This window comes from Ambystoma mexicanum, chromosome 1q, assembly GCF_040938575.1.
Source record: "Ambystoma mexicanum isolate Mex_15411 chromosome 1q, UKY_AmexF1_1, whole genome shotgun sequence".
Classification (NCBI taxonomy): domain Eukaryota; kingdom Metazoa; phylum Chordata; class Amphibia; order Caudata; family Ambystomatidae; genus Ambystoma; species Ambystoma mexicanum.
The window spans coordinates 1215750436-1215767570 of NC_090922.1; the positions used below are offsets into that span (position 1 = coordinate 1215750436).

The window sequence follows — 17135 nt, forward strand, 5'->3', positions numbered from 1 at the left end:
GCTCCGTCTAACACTTTCCACGTGGCTTTGTTTTTGAAGGAGGGGCATTTTAGCCATTTTCTCTCAGGTTTTCTTTTGTCCGATTTCAAAGATCCAAGCTCTTCTGAAAACCATTTTTGATAACCAGGGTTGCTGCATACTAATTTGGTCTTGATTGGTGCAAGTTGGTCTAGTAGGCATCCAAGCTCGGTATTAAAAACATTAACAAGCTGGTCGGGAGGATCTAGCACAGAGGTTGTGTTAATGATTTTAGTGATGCACTTCTGGGGATCGAGTGCATACAGCTTTTTAAAATTCTGATTCTTGACTTTCTTTACTGGGTTGATTACCTTGGAGTGGGGATCGTGAAGATGAATAAGGAAGTCTATCATGGAGTGGTCAGTCCATATACATGGTGTGGTACTATTGATCTGGATATTAATATCTGGATATCTGGATATTAAAATTCCTTGATACAATCCAGTCTAGGACCTTTAGCAGTTGTAGGGTCTGTATTGCTACGTGATGATCAATTCCTGCGCCATCGATTCAGGTTGCCTACAAAAAGAGCGTGGCGCTATTAGACCCATTGTAATCAGTCAAGAGCTTGGTGCTTTCTTCATAAAAAGATGTCAGCTCTACAGGGGCTCGATAAATCAGGATGAAATTAACACAACTGCAAGGAGCAGGGGTGATTTTCAAATGCATAATCTCACAATTGTTGCAGCAACTTGAGATTTTAAAGAGCTTGTTATCTTTTTCTGGCTCTGATTGCCACACCTCCTCCAAGTCCCTGATCTCTATTTTGACAGAAGATGGTATACACTGTACTCAATTGGAGGTTCCTCCTCCTAATATCTCCAAATGCAGACCCCATATCCCTAGCCACAATATATATATACATATATATATATTGCTGAGTTTGGAATGTTAAAGTTAAATGCAAATTATCTAATTCTCTACCAACGTATAACTTCTTGTATTAGGTATGGTCCCATATCACCATATACAGCCTCATATGGCAAGTTAGTACCATCCTTTCCCAGCAGTGACCTCATAAGTTCATCTGAAAACATCACATGATCCAACATAAATTTGTATTTCAAGGTACATCCTCATATGCAGAGGCGATAAACGAGCAGGCATTGCCAGTCTATGACAGAATACACCTTTAGTCGCTAGTTAAGCTAAAGACATCTGATCCATGGTTGCAGACTTGCACTCTCATGTAAAGCAAAGTAGGCACCATCGAGTGCAACGTTCCGCTTCTTATGCACTATTTTAAACATGATTGAAAACCCCACAGACACAATTGACATAGTTTCTGGCTTTGACAGCCGGCCAAGAGGCCATAAAAATGAAAAAAGGGCAAACTTTAATTGGAATGATTGTTTAGCAAACAGACGGAATATTAGAAGTTATCTTAAGTGGAAGTGATTTTTAACAAATCTGATCTGTATTAGATGAATCTTCCTCTTAATGTCACTCGCACGTAGAAAGTTCGACCCCTGCCTGATTTTATTTAGCTTTTTGGATGAAAAGAGACAATGCATCTAAGGGTCTGAAAGAGCATGCAGGGAAAAAGGTCATGATTTTGTTCTGTTCTATTGAGCAAGAAGGCTTATCTTTCTTCATAGAACACTCTATGAGTCTTATTTATGGAATATTTTGCATGGTGCAAAGTGATTTTTCACTGGTGCAAAGTGACTTTGTACTGTGCAAAAAAATGCCATGAATCAGGCCCTATGTGTCAGAGAGTCTTGAAATGAATTCTGCTTTTAAATGCACACATTAAGACTGTATCAAATTATTTGTCTGAATCCTAAATCACCTGTATTTTCATTGTATTTGGGTTCCGTCCACTGAATTTCCAAAACTTTTAAGAGATGCTGGTAAAAAGTTAGGATAGGCAGGTTCACATGGCTCAAGCAATAGTATCCATGGACATATCTGCTGGATCGTCGTGCATAATGGCATCTGTGATATCATCACTGATCAACGATGTATAACTTCTGATGAACCGTATGCAATAGATACACTTATTTATCAGCGAATCACAGGCCACAGACATGTGACAGCAGTCAGGTAAATGGGATTCTTGGCAATAGTGGAGTTTAAGATGAAATGTTATAGAATTTGGAAAATGAGCCAGAGCTGTAATCAAACCATTTCAAACCTCCAATGATTCACTCCATTATTTCCACCCAAACTTACTCTGCACATTTGGTGAAGCTGCATACATGGAGAATGATTCCTAACTTGCGCTTTTATGGTAGTTTCTTGCTGACAATTCATTGGTTTTGGTGGTCAACATTCTCATTGCTAAGTCGTGAGAGTCCCTTTGTAACAGCTGGTTTGCCAATGAGCTGTTTTTCTAGGTGTAATCATTGAGTTAGGTTCCAGAGGTCATATCATATCATAACCTTCCACATGAGGCACACCAAATAGTTGCCTCAATTGAACTTCGATGGCCTCCAGGCCCACTAATAGCTGTGTAAATTCTGATGTAATACTTGTAATCCTTGCTCTATGTTCAGTACAACATATACATCCTCTTCATGCAAAATATGATTATGGATATTGTCCAAAGGTAGTTGTTCAATTGTCAATACATGGAGTTGTATCTGGCATAATAGGAGATGCTCTATAGCCAGAGGAGACGGTTACCATTTTGTGTGGGCAGTAGACAAAGTTCTTTATAAATTGTGAGAACTCATACTATCTTTCATTAATGGTAAAAACCTATATTGTAGCAGAACATATTTTACAATTTCATAGACAGAAGAGGGCATTTTGCATTGTGCTCACATGACCCAAAGAGTCAGCTAAAAAGGAAATCACAGCTGATGCATCATTATTAGTGAGTCATTGGGCAGAGGGTGTGATAGTAATCCTTAATGGATGCTTGTTGCACTGAGAAGATTGATCTCAGCTGGGATTAATAATGGTTTCCCTCCTACTTGGTCAAGGCCATGTGACAGTGCTGTTACATATTTTCTGTGTGTTTATTAGCTACTGAAATCCACTGAGGTTTTAAAATGGCTATTGTAGAATCAGAGTCAAAGATGTTGCCAAAGGGACACATATCTAATTCCTTATAGGTCCTTCACCTGAATGGCAAATTGCAGGATTTTTGTTTCACACTGGTAATTGGTTGCTTGACCTCTGAGGAGTATGTTGTCGCAAAAAAGTTTTTGAGCAGATTTAAAATTAAGTTAGCTCTGTTTAAGATACTTATTATTTTGTTGATGTAAAGCATCCTTTCCCTTGTTACTTCTAGCAGCAGAAAATACACCAATTAAAGTAGAAACCAAACCCCTAATATATTGTATTATGTGTCTGTAACAAAATCTATATTGGTAGCACCATCCGAGAACTTTGCGTAAGGATACAGGAACACCTCAGCATGCTCAGCAGCCAAGACCCCAAGTTTCCTTTGTCAAAGCACTGGCAGGAACAACATCAGATTGCAAAGAAAGAGGACCTTCTATTCACTGGTCTCATGGCAGTTTCCACTGGGGTTCGTGGTGGAGACCGAGAACTGAGGTTATGTCAAACAGAGGCACGCCTAATCTGTAAATACAGCACCATGTTTGTTGGAATTAACACAGATCATGAATACAGTGTCTTTTTGGGACTTCATTAAGTCTTAAGCTAAGAGAATAAAAATAAAGCTGTCTATTAATCATGGCCAATCCCTACTATGCTGATGCTTGCGAACATGCTTTCCTCTGTTAGGAGCCACACCCACTCCAGATATATATCTTTGTACTATTCTTTGCTTTTCTAGCCACGTGATTCACCAACCAATCACTTAGATTCCGAATTCCAAATTGATAAATGTATAGCTACCTAGTATTTAAACCATTAATTTACAGCTCAATGTCCATATTGCTAACTTTAGTTGTAGACAATCTGTAATTAATTTGCATTTTTAAATTATATTTTCTCCTTGGACTATCTGCAACATTTAATGCGAGCCTATCAATCATAATATCACTTTCACCTTTCCTATTGAAACCATTCAGCTATCAAACCACTTGGCCCTGTTTGGGTTTACAAGCCACTTTCATAATCAACATGATTTTATTATTCACCATGTCACTGGCCTTAATTCACACCAAGATATATAAAGACATACACCATAATTTACCTTCCATGCAGGGTCCCCATTATATCTTACACTATTCAAAGATGGTGACTCATCATGGGGCCTCAACTGGTTTGGTTATCCAATTCAACTTCGCCTTACTTAGTCACGCCACCTTGATCATTCATGATCATTCTTAGTCCTCTTTTCTATTCCACGGTCCTCGTTCATTCATTTCCAAAACCCGGTCAACCGATGCAGGGCCAACCGGTCTTCTTACTTCTCCAAGCACCAGGTTAACTTTGACCAAACCTCCTCCCCTCGTTTCCCAACCCACTTTTGATTTCATCATTACGGTGCTCTTTATTGATTCCTTTATTCCAAGCTAACCACTTGCTCCTGAATTTTTGTTTTCGTTTTCTCCTTTGTTCCTATTAGCGTTTGTGCACTGTGCTGACTGAGCACGGTTCCCAAAGTGTACATATCCTCGGGACAGCTATCAGTTATCTCTAGATAGTTATTTCTACTGCACTTTTTAAAGAACCACAGCCAGTCAGTATTGTTTTGAAAGGCAGAGGGTTTTCAGATGATAGATTTGTTTGATGACTTCCATGAAGACATAGGGCCTCATTACAAGTGAGGCGGTAAGGGGTTAACAGCGCCAGTAAAGGTGCCGGCGCCGTTAACCCTGCACCACCTCATTACGAGGTTCCCTCGCGGGACCCGCTCTGGACGTCTGGTCAGACCAGACGTCCTTTGCGCTTTGCGGGTCCCGCGAGGGGACCAGCATGCTAATGACGGGCCCGTCATTAACAAGCCCGTTGTTAGCATGCTCCCCATTCCCATTGAGCCCTATATGGGCTCAAATGGGAATGGGGATGGTCCGGGTTCGGGTTCCCTGAATGGGGAAATACCGGGCCCTCCAAAGTCAGAATGGCCTGGGATTTCCCCATTCAGGGACCACAGACCCAGACCCGAGTTTGGAGGCAGCCATGCCCTTCTTAAGGGCATGGCTGCCTCCAAACTCGTAATGAGGTCCTATAGTCCTATTCCTAACTGGGATAGGCAGTAAACGCTGGAATATCTTTTCACAACTGAAAAGTAGTCTTCGGTAAGCAAAAGTAATGTCTGAAAATGTGAGATCCGCATCACCAAAAGGGTAGACACTAAAAGGACAAATGAGAAGGTAGGAATGGTCCTAATTAAATGGTGCAAGGGAAACAAACCTAGGATACAACAACAAGTTCACAGTGATTCAAAATGTGTGCCAATGTAATTGTGAGCTTGATGCTGCCATAGTTCGTTCCAAAGAAAGGTCAGTCTGGTGTGTCACTTTACTACTGGAGCTCTAGTCACAAACTGAACCTCACTTGTCTGTTTTGAAAACACTGTGGACTTTCAATGACTAATAATACAACCGCCCTTCTCACTCAGTGCATTTGCTTTGGATTGCAGGTCTCGAGTAAAAGTGTCATGCGCCTACTTTGAGTGTTCTGTCCTGTGGGTACTTACTATCTGAAGTTATGCATCTTGACTTACCCGTCTTTACATTTTCAGCAAAAAGGCTGTTATAGGTAGCGTAGAAGTTAAAGCAGAGGACATTGTACTGCAAGAATTCCTGAAGCGGTCAATCACTTCCCTGCTAAGAAAAGGTGGTGAATAGGCTTGTGCTTTGAATAAATTCCCATGAGCTGCATAGCGGACTAGAGGTTTATAATGGAATTAGCATTTTGTTTCTACTACAGTGACCAATTATTTTCTGCAGGTATATTTTACCAAAGTCCACACCTGCCTTCCAGGCAATAGAGATCCCCACACGGGCACCCTGAGGACTCATGCAATTTCCATATTTATGTAAGAGTTATAATTTGTCATACTTCTTCAAAAAAATTGTAGGCATTTATATAAAATTGCTCATTCCGTAAGGGTCACTAAACAAACCGTTGGATCTTCTCTGTGAGTTTGTATAACCGACATGTCTTCCGTTTTTCAAGCACTCCACAAAAGTGGGTTGTGTGACCAGATGATGGACATGAATTACATTAGACCATGAAATATGCTGATATAATAGCAGGGGGCTATTCTATTCCACTCGAGCAGGAGAGAGGCAGACATGATTTAGTCTGACGTTGCACAATATGATTAATGTGGGATCTGAGGTCTCTGTGTGAGGAATACCACATGACCATTTGGTCACTTGCTATTAGTTTTTCTTAGCCTTTTAAAGCGTGATTGCGAAGCTTGGTGTACTTTAAATGGCGCCAGATTGACAGCACAGGAGACTGGAGTCATCATCTACACAGAGATCAAGACTTCGCCAGTCTGATGTGCTTCAATGTTTCCGGGGGCGGGGATGACATCACGAGGGACCAGGAAGGCAATTCAGATGCCCTATTCATCCAAAGATCTAAGCCTCCTGGCACAGCTTGAGACTACTAACTAGGCTGCCAATTAGTAACACACACGATAGCACACTTCATATTGTGAATCCTCGTCCCCTGGGAATTAGAAAGAGAGCAGAGCTAACAAGCCAATCAAAATAGGCAAGTGTATTTGTCAAAAAATATTCTGCATCTAAAATCTGACAGTGACATTTCTTCTTTTTTGAATAGCACCAGCAGTTATTTGAACACACCATGCACTGATATTATCACACTCCCCTTTTACAATTCTGTAGGTAGGATACACAACATCTTCCGTTATAATGTAATAAAACATGAGATTTACCTTTGCTGAATTTATCTGTAGCCTTAGGTTTGCAAATCCCTCTTTCTAACACTGGGTACAGCGTGAACCGGTACTTCTCAATAGCTATAAAATGACCTGGAATGAAAATGTGCTTCGGATTAGATTCAGAGACATGGAAAATCCAACAGCTAAACTGCCTGCGACATGACAAAGAATAGCAAAGATGCATTCCTTTACATTTGCCTGGCTAACATTTGGCTAAAGACCGTAAGAAGAGGCAGGTTTCAATGTCTTCGGGGGAATGCTCATTCTGATACATTATCAATGTTCCTGTTTATCAAAATAGAAGGAATAAATGTTCTAATCGGGCCCTACTGTTGCCAGGTGAGCTCTGACTGATCTGCTGATTCAAAGATCAGCATATACAATGAGTTTATCTTCAACCACCCAGGCACGATAATTCATGCTGGCACAATAATTAATGATTGGGTACCAACATACCAATATTCAAGCTTGGGCGGTCGTACCAAACCATTGTGCCGGGAGACGATGCTGTATTGGGAAGGAAGTGGGCTGAACTAATAAGTCAGCGGGACAGTGAATAGATATGGGTTAGTTCGGGTGCACACAATACCACAGGTGGGCTATGGACATTTGCTGGAAGAGTGGAGCCGTAAAATGGAGAATGCCACAGTATGCGCACAGTCTCTGCGGAGTTGTTCTGGTTGCCCTGCCATTTTCTAAGGTTCCTTTCTGTGGTGGCGGCAAGAAGAACATTGCAGTAATCTAGCATTAAGCCGGTAATGGCGCAGGCACTGGTGAGGGGAGGAATGGGTTTCTGGTGTTTATGAGCTTAATGGTGTGGGCAGAGGACGATGCGATGGTACACAGATTTGCTGACTTCTTGTGTGTAAATTGAATTGAACATGACTGTGTACAACTTTCATTACGTTTTGTTTCATAATCAAAACAATGCAAACATCTAAACGACGTTAGAAGCTCTAATAACACTCCATATTATCTCTATAATAATGCAACAAGGTCACTAGATTGGTCACGCAATGAATTGGTCATGTTTCAGGATTGCTAAATTATAAACCTAAAGAGTCAGTTGTCTAAATATGGGACATTTATATTTGAACTTAATATTTACCATAAGCCTCAAAGCAAGGGAGAGGTGAATATGTATTTTAAGATCAGAAAGAAAGTGATGTCAAGGCAGGACTTTGTTCATCATGTACATATAGATCAAGCAGACTGTACATTCAATTCATCATTTATTTTTTTATTTATTTATTTATTTTTGCATTTGTAAGAGCGCACTAAACCCGAGGGCATCTAGGCGCTAGTTGCGGTACAGAGACAAGTCAGGTACATACAAGTAGGTAAATAAATATGTGAGCAATGGTAGAATTAGTTGAAAATCCAGGTTTTTAAGTGTTTTCTAAAGAGCCAGTAGGATGGTTCTGAGCGCAGGGACAGCAGCAGCGAGTTCCAGAGTAAGGAGACACTGACTGGTAAGCTAGTGTCTCCTGCTCTACTATGCTTGAGTCTCGGTACAGCAAGATGGTGGCTGTTGGAAGAGCGTGTGGGTCTTGTAGCAGTGGTTATAACAGGTCTTTGAGGCAGGTATATAGAGACTGTGTTGGAGAGACTGAGTTGAGTGAATGCAAGAACTTTGAATTTCATACGTTTTCAGATCGGAAGCCAGAGCCCTTTTTTCATGGTTGCCATGATCTGGTCATGTTTAGAGATCAAGGGCGGCATGGAGGGCGTTGTTCTTGTTGACCTGCCATTTGCTAAGGTTCCTTTCGATGATGCCGACAAGAAGAACATTGCAGTAATCTAGCAGTGAGCCGGTAATGGCGCAGGTGATTGTGAGCTGGTTCTATGAGGAGACGAATGGTTTCTGGTGTTTATGAGCTTCACGGTGTGGACAGCGGATGATGTGATGGCGTTTATCTGCCGTGTCATGCTGAGGGTGGCATCTAGGTAGACTCTAAGGGTTTTAACTGCAGGTGAATCCAGGAGTCTATGGTAAAGTCTTGATAGAAACAATCGAGTTTAGAGAGTAGGACTTGGGAGCCGAAAATTAGAGTTTCTATCTTGTCATTTAGTCAGAGCTGATGGGTTGCCATCCATGCCTGGTTGGTCTCATAGATGGAGTTGAGTGGTGGTGTCATGAAGGAAGTTGCTGGTAAGGGGTAGGAGGATTTCTGTGTTGTCTGCGTAGTTGGTGTAGGTGATGCCGAGGGAATCCAGGTGATCCAAGGGGGGAATTGTGTAGAAATTGTAGAGTGTAGGTGAGACACAGGAGTCTTGTGGGATTACACAAGTGGCTGGTGCAGGAAGGGCGATAAGAGTTTCCAGCAAAGACGCGGGCGGTCCTGTCTGCAAGAAATGAAGTGATCCAATTGGTTGCTTCAAAGGAGAAATTTGCAGCAGTAGTGAGGTGATGGCAGAGGGTTTGGTGTTCGACGAGGTCAAAGGCAACAGAGAGGTCAAGTAGGAGAAAGAGGGCGGACTTGCCTGAGTCTCTGATGTCATCAATGTGGTTCTTCAAGTCTAACAGGGCAGATTCACTTCCATGTCTAGAGCAGAAGCCCGGACTGGCGAGGGCTGAGGGTGTTTAGAGGCACTCACCGGAACATCAATCAAAGTTGTATACCCTTACGCAAAACTATGTTAATGCATGGACCACTTAGTCCTTTTATTACAGAGAGCCCTATTTAGGATTGAAAGTCCAATGATGCATTCTTTCTGCAGTGTCCTTTTGCCCAATATGGTTCAAAGCTATTCCATGGCAAGCTCGAATGTCAGAGCTCAACAGTGACAACTGTTATGTGCATCCTTGAGCATTCAAGGTTCTAAACTGCAGGGTCTCAACATGTAGCGCTAAACTACAAAGCTGAGTTTCCATGCCTGGTTGTTTTAGGGGAACCCATTGTTGATGGCACCATGTATTAATTCATGTCTGCCTTTTCAAAGACACACTCAAGGAATCATCTCCAAATTGGCCACCCTGACCACACTGATTCTCTCCTCACTGCCATCTACAGTGGCATACCACAAATGGTCGACTCATTCACACCACTCCACAAAGGAAGCAACCAATACCAAAGAAACCCATGGCACTCAGAGGAATACAAGGACCTCAAGAAAATGCCACAATCAGGAAATAGGGGTGCACACATTGAAGGACCCATGATACTGCTGGAACTCAAACACCAGATGAACAAATCCACCTTTTCAGCAAAAAACAATACATTTGCGAGAGGGTCCAAGAAGCTATCAACGAACCCCAGGAAACTGTTCCAAACAGTCAAGAACTTCTTTACCCCGCAAACCTCTACCACCTACCACCTCAACCAAAGTAAAAAGCCGGAAGATGCAGAGGGACTATGTTAGGTGGGGAATACGTGAAAGGGACTGTAAGATACAGCTCTGTAATGCTGGATTGAAGACATAATAGTGGATAATGGGATCCAAGATGGATCAGGAAATATTTTCATGGGAATAGCTTCAAACCTCACCTCTGTCATGAGGAAATGGCTGTTCTCCTTGTTATCCAAGACTAGGAAGCACAGTGACTTCCTCTCCTTCTTCAAAAAGCACCTACCTATAGCTCAGTTGAGGAAGTAAATCTCAATTCAAAATCTGGTATTCAGGTAGCAAGGGGACTGCATGACTTTAATACAAGTTTTCTTTGTTTGTGTCCCTGACTGATATGTTGGAGACGCTGGGAATTAAGTGTCATTCACACCTCCCAAAATCCATTCCAGGAACACTGATATCCATTTGTAGGAACCACTAGCTTACATTTCTGAAGGAACTATAGGAAGCTGAGTGCTGACAGCTGCCAAAGTGCACCTAAGTGTGCTGTTGCGCTTCACACGCTGCTTGGGACTCTCTGCCTCCTGCTTTGACTGGCTCTGTGTGTATGCTCAAGAAGCAGATTTACTGCCTGCTGTAACGTGAACTGCGAGCAGCAGTGTATGGACATTGAACTCTGAAGTAATAATTAGCTTTTACCTTATGCTATTCCAACGTGAATCGCTCCGTTTTCTAAGTTCTAATGTTCCTGCTTCTTTGCTTTCAGTGCCATGGCCCTGCCAACTTTCCAGCAGAGTTCCTACTTTACCTTGGTGCATGCGCGCCTATGCGCACGCACCCAAAGTGCACCTAAGTGTGCTGTTGTGCTGTGGTGTGCAGAGGCGCGTGGAGCACGGTTTCTGTGTAATATTATTTCTTTATTTTTGGTCACTGCAACTCTCCCTGCCATCTATCTTTGGATTGCTATTCTCTCCTAGGCAAGTACGCTAGAGTACAGAAACGTAGACCCTTAATCAGAGGTGTTGCATATTGAAACGGAAAGGTAAAGTTGTTCACACGATTTGTCAAGTAGTAAACTGAAGTACCAGTCGGAGACTGTTGGAAAGTGAGAGCATTAGCCCTGGCATGTTAATTACAAAGCTGAGGCAACCTGTGTTATGCACTGTTAACACACTTGTGCTCTCTGTATCTGTCTGATGCTCCTCGCATTTGTTCTCCAATACTTCTGTGCTGGAAACGTGCGCGGCATATGTACAATCAGTTTAACATAATGGCTTTGCCATTGACACTCCTATCTGTGTATGGGAGCGTATGGACCTAGATGTGCTCATTTTTTTCTCTCTCCTCCTCTATATTGAACGTGCAAGGCCCTGGAATTGCTTTTATATAGTGACCATCTCTCCTCCCATTGAGTTTGGATCTCTCTCTTTCACTTTTGTATGAAATAGGCACAATAGTTAAACCTCTCCAACGCACTTTTTTACTGCAAGCTTTCACAAGTTCTGGCTTTTTTTTTCTGCATTATGAATATACATTTTAGAGGTGGTTAGCGTTTGGGTGAACGCTCTGTAAAATCTCGAGCTGCTCTGCCCTTAGTCCCCAATACAAACTAGAGATCATTTCTGTTCCTTTGTTAATATTGGTTTCTTATTGTTTTTGTTACAGCTCTTTCTGCTTAATCTGACATATATATAAGTTTATGGTTGTACTTTCTTTTTTCTTTTTGGGGGAAAACGCTATTTTTGCAAACCAGGTCTTGTAGCATGGTGGGGTCCTGTTGTGGGCTGCCTCCGGTCACCGGGGCAGCCCACAGAGGCTGTCGGGATCACCCGACAGGCTAGACATGCTTGTAGGCAACCGACAAATCGGTGGTAGGGTAACACCCTACGGCGCCCGGGGTCTCCGGGTGCAATCCTCACAAGGGGGGGGTTTCACCCCTAGTCTCCAGCAGCCGCAGCTCCGAGGGCACTCGGGCCGCGCTGCACACATGGCCACGACCACATGGCAAGCCCACAGCACACACAACACAGACACAAGTTGCCACTTCCTGGGGCTCTGCTGCTCTGCCCTCGCAGCGCCAGCAGAGCCCCTTTTATTAGGTGAGCATGTGAGCGTCATGACACAGTTACAGCGCTCACGTTGACAAAACAACTAGACCCTCACACAACAGGTCCCTTTGGAGCGGTAAACTTGGCAATATCTCTCCTGACAAAAAAAGGGTGAAAAAGAGTTATAGATTGAAAGGCTCAAATCTAATCATGGCGGAGAGCAATCCACCCAAAATGCATCCAGAAATGGCAGAGTCCACCTTAGAATGCTCTATCATTGCTGGTACTGATAAATCCGTACAGGATCTTGCTTCTTCATCCAATTATGTACAGGACCCACAGCAATTAGATATGGGGAAAAGATGTTAGCTATATCAGCTAAACCGTTGCAGGAAGCAGAACTTTCAGAACAAAGAAGCTTCTTGAGCATGCATGAACCAATGCTTCAATCCTACGCCTCTCTGTCAGAGGAATAGCCCTTATTTAAACCCTTGAATGACACGTCTCTATTAGCACCTATTATTCTGGCAGAGCTGGACAAAAGGGTACAATTGTCATGGGGTCCATCTACACCAATTAGAGCTAGAGGGGGGGACAACGTTCATTTACATAAGGGCCATTGCTGTGAGGAGGCTTCATGTGGACCTGTCAGGTATCAGATACCAGGACAGTTGCATGAATTACAGAGTATTAACACACAGGAGTCAGAAGGATTGGAGGACAAAGGGAAGGAATTGACTCCTTTAGAACCTCACAAATGTTCAAGCCTCTCTGCTTCCAATCAATTACCTATTCACGATGATCATGAAGCATTACATTCTTCTCCTTTGACGGATGGGCCTACTCCGGAAGATCTGTTATCTGCATAGATGTCATTCCCTGTGCTGACCCGTGTCCTTAATCTCTTAGACAAGGGCCACAAAATGACTCATGTAAAGTTACAAGAACTTAGATTATTTATAATTGACAGTGCTGACAAACTAAGCATTGAGGGGTACATGTATGCCCTTGAAGCACGACATGCGTCTGAGGTTGTTATGGTCCCTGGCATATCTAAATCCCCTACAATGACCCAAAGCACGCAAACTATGCAAAATAGCAATAGTGATTTGGATAGCCTACAGAAGTTTCCTCCAGGAATGTGCAGTCGGGGTTGAAGTCCTATGCTGAAGTAGTAAGCTATGGATTGATTGTCAGATCAGAAGATAGATAAAATCGATGAATTAAAGATAATGGAAAAAATAGTTAACCTTAATACAGACAAGATCGAGCGCCTAGAGCGTGCAATCAAACTAATAAAATCTGATTGGGATGCAGAGCGCTTGAACTTGTATACATTGATCCAATCTGGGGCTAATTCCCAATTCTGTCCTTTTGGAAGTGATAGAATTAGAATCAAAAAGGATTTCTGATTGCGCTGATGACCTTGAAGAGGCTTCCACTTCGGATCAAGATACACCTATTAAACAATGTATTTCCAGGCTGGAGAAAAAGATGCGTGCCAGGGCACTAAAACTAAGAGCTATTAAACAAACTGATGAAGCCAAGTAAGGCAAAAAAACAAAAAAATCTACCACCTTCAAAAATAAAAAATCCAGATTCTAATACCAAAGATATCGGAACCCTATTTGTGGGAGAAGGCGCCTTAGACTTGACACAGCTTGATGAAGAGAGCAAAAAGGCACTAGAGCTTAAAGGCACTCTTCAAAATACAAAAGAGGCTGAGGATCATACTAAAAATAGAAATAAAAAAGGCTCACACAAATGGTCTGAAATTAAAAGTAAGAGTGATAAAATCAAAATTGAGGATGGAAATGACGGCGACTCCATCACTGAAACCGCGGCTGGTACATTAGGGAAACTTCAACCAATGCTGGGGAAAGGAAAGAATAAACCCTCCCGTAATTCCTGGCGTAACATGAGAAACAAAGAAACAATGGATTTAAATAGCTATGAACATGAAGCAGGTATGGAGAGAACAATAGAGCTGACTGAAAATGAGGATGCTTATGAAAAATATGGAGAAGCGGCAGACTCCTTGTCAGATTCTATGAAACATAACGGCAAAGTACAGAATATAAACAAAAAAATTATAGAAAAAAATAAGAAAAGTAATCTCACAGAAAGCATTAAGGGTAATGATAATAAAGTAGATGGATCTAAAGTGGGGATTGGTATTCAGCAATTTTTCACAAAAAACTATTGGAAGGCTATTGGAAATCCCCCCATTGCTACTAATGATAATTTGTAAAATTTAGGTAACCCTACAAATCAACAAACAGTCAGTGATTCTAAAGCTAATGCGATGACTGTACATCACTAATGTTGCAAGGAAGACCTGAGAAAAAGAGTAGAGAATACTGCTATTGCTGTTGAGAATGGTAGTAATGTTCTCCCTAGTGAGGATATTAGAATTTTGATACAGCAATCTCTAATTAATCTACTTCAATTTCCTTTGAATCGTGGAGCTCTTCAGCCCCTACAATTTGAGAAGGCGTTGATGAGAGAGAATGAGGGAACTAGTAATAGCCTTGCTCCTCATGAAGAAGAGAATGCAATGATTTCTATAAATACTCGCTCTTTGTGCACGGACAACAATATCATGAATAAATCAGTGAATGCAGTTTGCGAATTAACGAGAGATGGAACAGGCGACAACAATGCAGAGGACAAATCTGTATATGCAGTTCATGACTTCATAAGAGAGGGATCTGGTGCGATAAATTTGGGTTGTTCCAAAGATGCAGGAAGAATACATCAGAACAGAGAGTGGGAGGATGGTTACATGGACAACAGAAATGGGGAATTTGGAAGAGATTTGATGTCACACAAAGGGAGGCAAGAAATCAGACAGCAACTCAAAAACATTGTACTGAATAGGGGATTCTGAGGCAGCCTCATTTTATAGATGATTTTAGTGTTACTTTAAATGATATACTTCCTAATGGAGGACCCTATTCCCTTACTCGTGGAAGGATCCACTCCCTCTTTAATGAGATTCCCCGTCTATCCCTTATTTCATCTAGGGACATCAAGTTAATTGATTTTATTCAGCCTGTCAGATTTGATTTTGTTAGGATTGTGTATTATTTGCGAGCTATTTATGAGCTTGCTCTCTCAGAGGGTGAATCATTTAACAGATATGGCTATGATTTGTTGAATTATAGCCAAGGCCCTCTGAAACCATGGGGAGGTGATCAGAGAGAAATCCCTGGAAACATGTTAAATCCAACTAGTGAGGAACCCATTAAGCCTGCTGGCTCCTCTACAGAAGCAGATTGAGATGGCTAGCGCTGACCTTAAGAGAATCTATCTCTAAATCCCAGGGGCTTAAGGAGAACTCTTAGCATCACAGGAGGTCAGCCTGATCTCGTGGAACTCTAGGGGATCATGGTTTTTAAGTAATTCCACTGAATTGTGTAATATACTCTCAACCTGTAGCTGTGTCTGTATACAAGAGACCTGGGCCACTCACCCGCTTTCTCTGAATGGCTATATGTTGTTTCAGGAACTTGCTACTAAGAAATCAAAAGGCAGACCTTCAGGTGGGCTCTTGATCACGGTTAGAAATGACCTCCAAGGGAAAATGCTGGAAAAATGTAACATAATTAAAGGGATCATCGCTGTCCTTTTTGAGTTCAATAAATCGAAGCACCTAGTATTTCTACTGATTGTCAATTTATACTGGTCCCCAGATTCTGATTTGAAAGAAACTATAGGATGCATAGATCTTGTCATCCTTCAATGTCAAGAACTCTGCTCCGAACTGAATATCAATATTTTTGGTGATCTCAATTTGGAATGGGAACTAAAGTAGGGAACTGCCGTAGTATGGACACCTCTAACAAGAATATTACATAAGGAAAAGGTGTATACCCACAGGGGTGGTACCATAAAACGCATCCAGGGTAAGATATGGTTTCAATTTTTTGAAGACTGGGGTTTGTACTGTGTGAATGACTTGTTAAACTCCACCAGTGATTGCCACACTTGGACCAGTGGGATCAAGTTTTTGCCACTGAGGGGTTTTTCAACCTCGTCAAAGAATTGATTCTGATTCCTATGCAAAAACGTGATCATAAGATCCTTAAGGTGATCCTTCTTTTGGACCTTATCGTATCACATGGCATAAAGGGAACGTTGAGAAAGTAAACACAGTTTTTCTATATGATTTTCCAAATAGAGAATTTAGTAAGAAATTGACCTTATAAACATATAATGCCTTCGAACATTATGTTGAAACCGCAGTGAGGGACACATGTGGAGGTAAGCAACTTAGCATGTCCAGCAGGAACCATCCACATTCATACTGTAAAGCAATGCGAGATCTTAAGAAAGGAAGGAACAGGGAATTAAGAACAATTCCTAATATCTCCCTTCAGAAAGATTCCATTCCTGCTCTAGTCAAAAACGATGGCAAAGTAATGTTGGCATCTCTATCCGACTTCTGGGCTTTGATAAATAGACAAGCAGAACTTTACAAAATAGCACAAACGCTATCTGTTAGACCAGAGGTATCAGAAGGACATTTTGGGCAATTTTATGCTCCTTCTGCTTCAGGGTGGTCAGTTCCTCTGCATATACAATGCTGGCCCTGGAATATTGCTTTTGGGCAGGCAGAGATTACAAATCTAATCTCCTGTAGTTCCCCTTCCCGCGCCCAAGGTCCTAACATGCTTTCTAATGCAGTAGTGAAGGGAAACATTGAACTCTGGTCAAAAATTCTATACATGCTATTCAAGGACATATTGTCAGTTAGGACTATTCCTGATAGCTGGCCTCTCTCCTATTTTGTTCCAGTTTACAAGAGGGGCGATAGGGCTTGTCCTCGCAATGACAGGCCCATCGCCCTCTTGGATGCTGAGTCTAAGATCTTTGACGCCATTATTTTGGCACATATTCAGGAGTGGATGGACTCACACAGCATTCTGTCTGTTTTCCAGTTTGGGTTTAGGCGGAATGTTGGTACAGATGCTGGGGGCCTTCTGATCTCTATC

General features: G+C 41.9%; 1 protein-coding gene across 1 annotated transcript in view; it reads right to left on the reverse strand.

Moving 5' to 3' along the window:
* The window catches only part of LEPR (leptin receptor), a 1083230-nt gene that overhangs the window by 105610 nt on the left and 960485 nt on the right, over nt 1–17135 (reverse strand). Inside the window, exon 17 of the mRNA XM_069641975.1 lies at nt 6797–6892. Within this exon, the coding sequence (XP_069498076.1) occupies nt 6797–6892 (96 nt within the window). The remainder of the gene's footprint in view (nt 1–6796; nt 6893–17135) is intronic.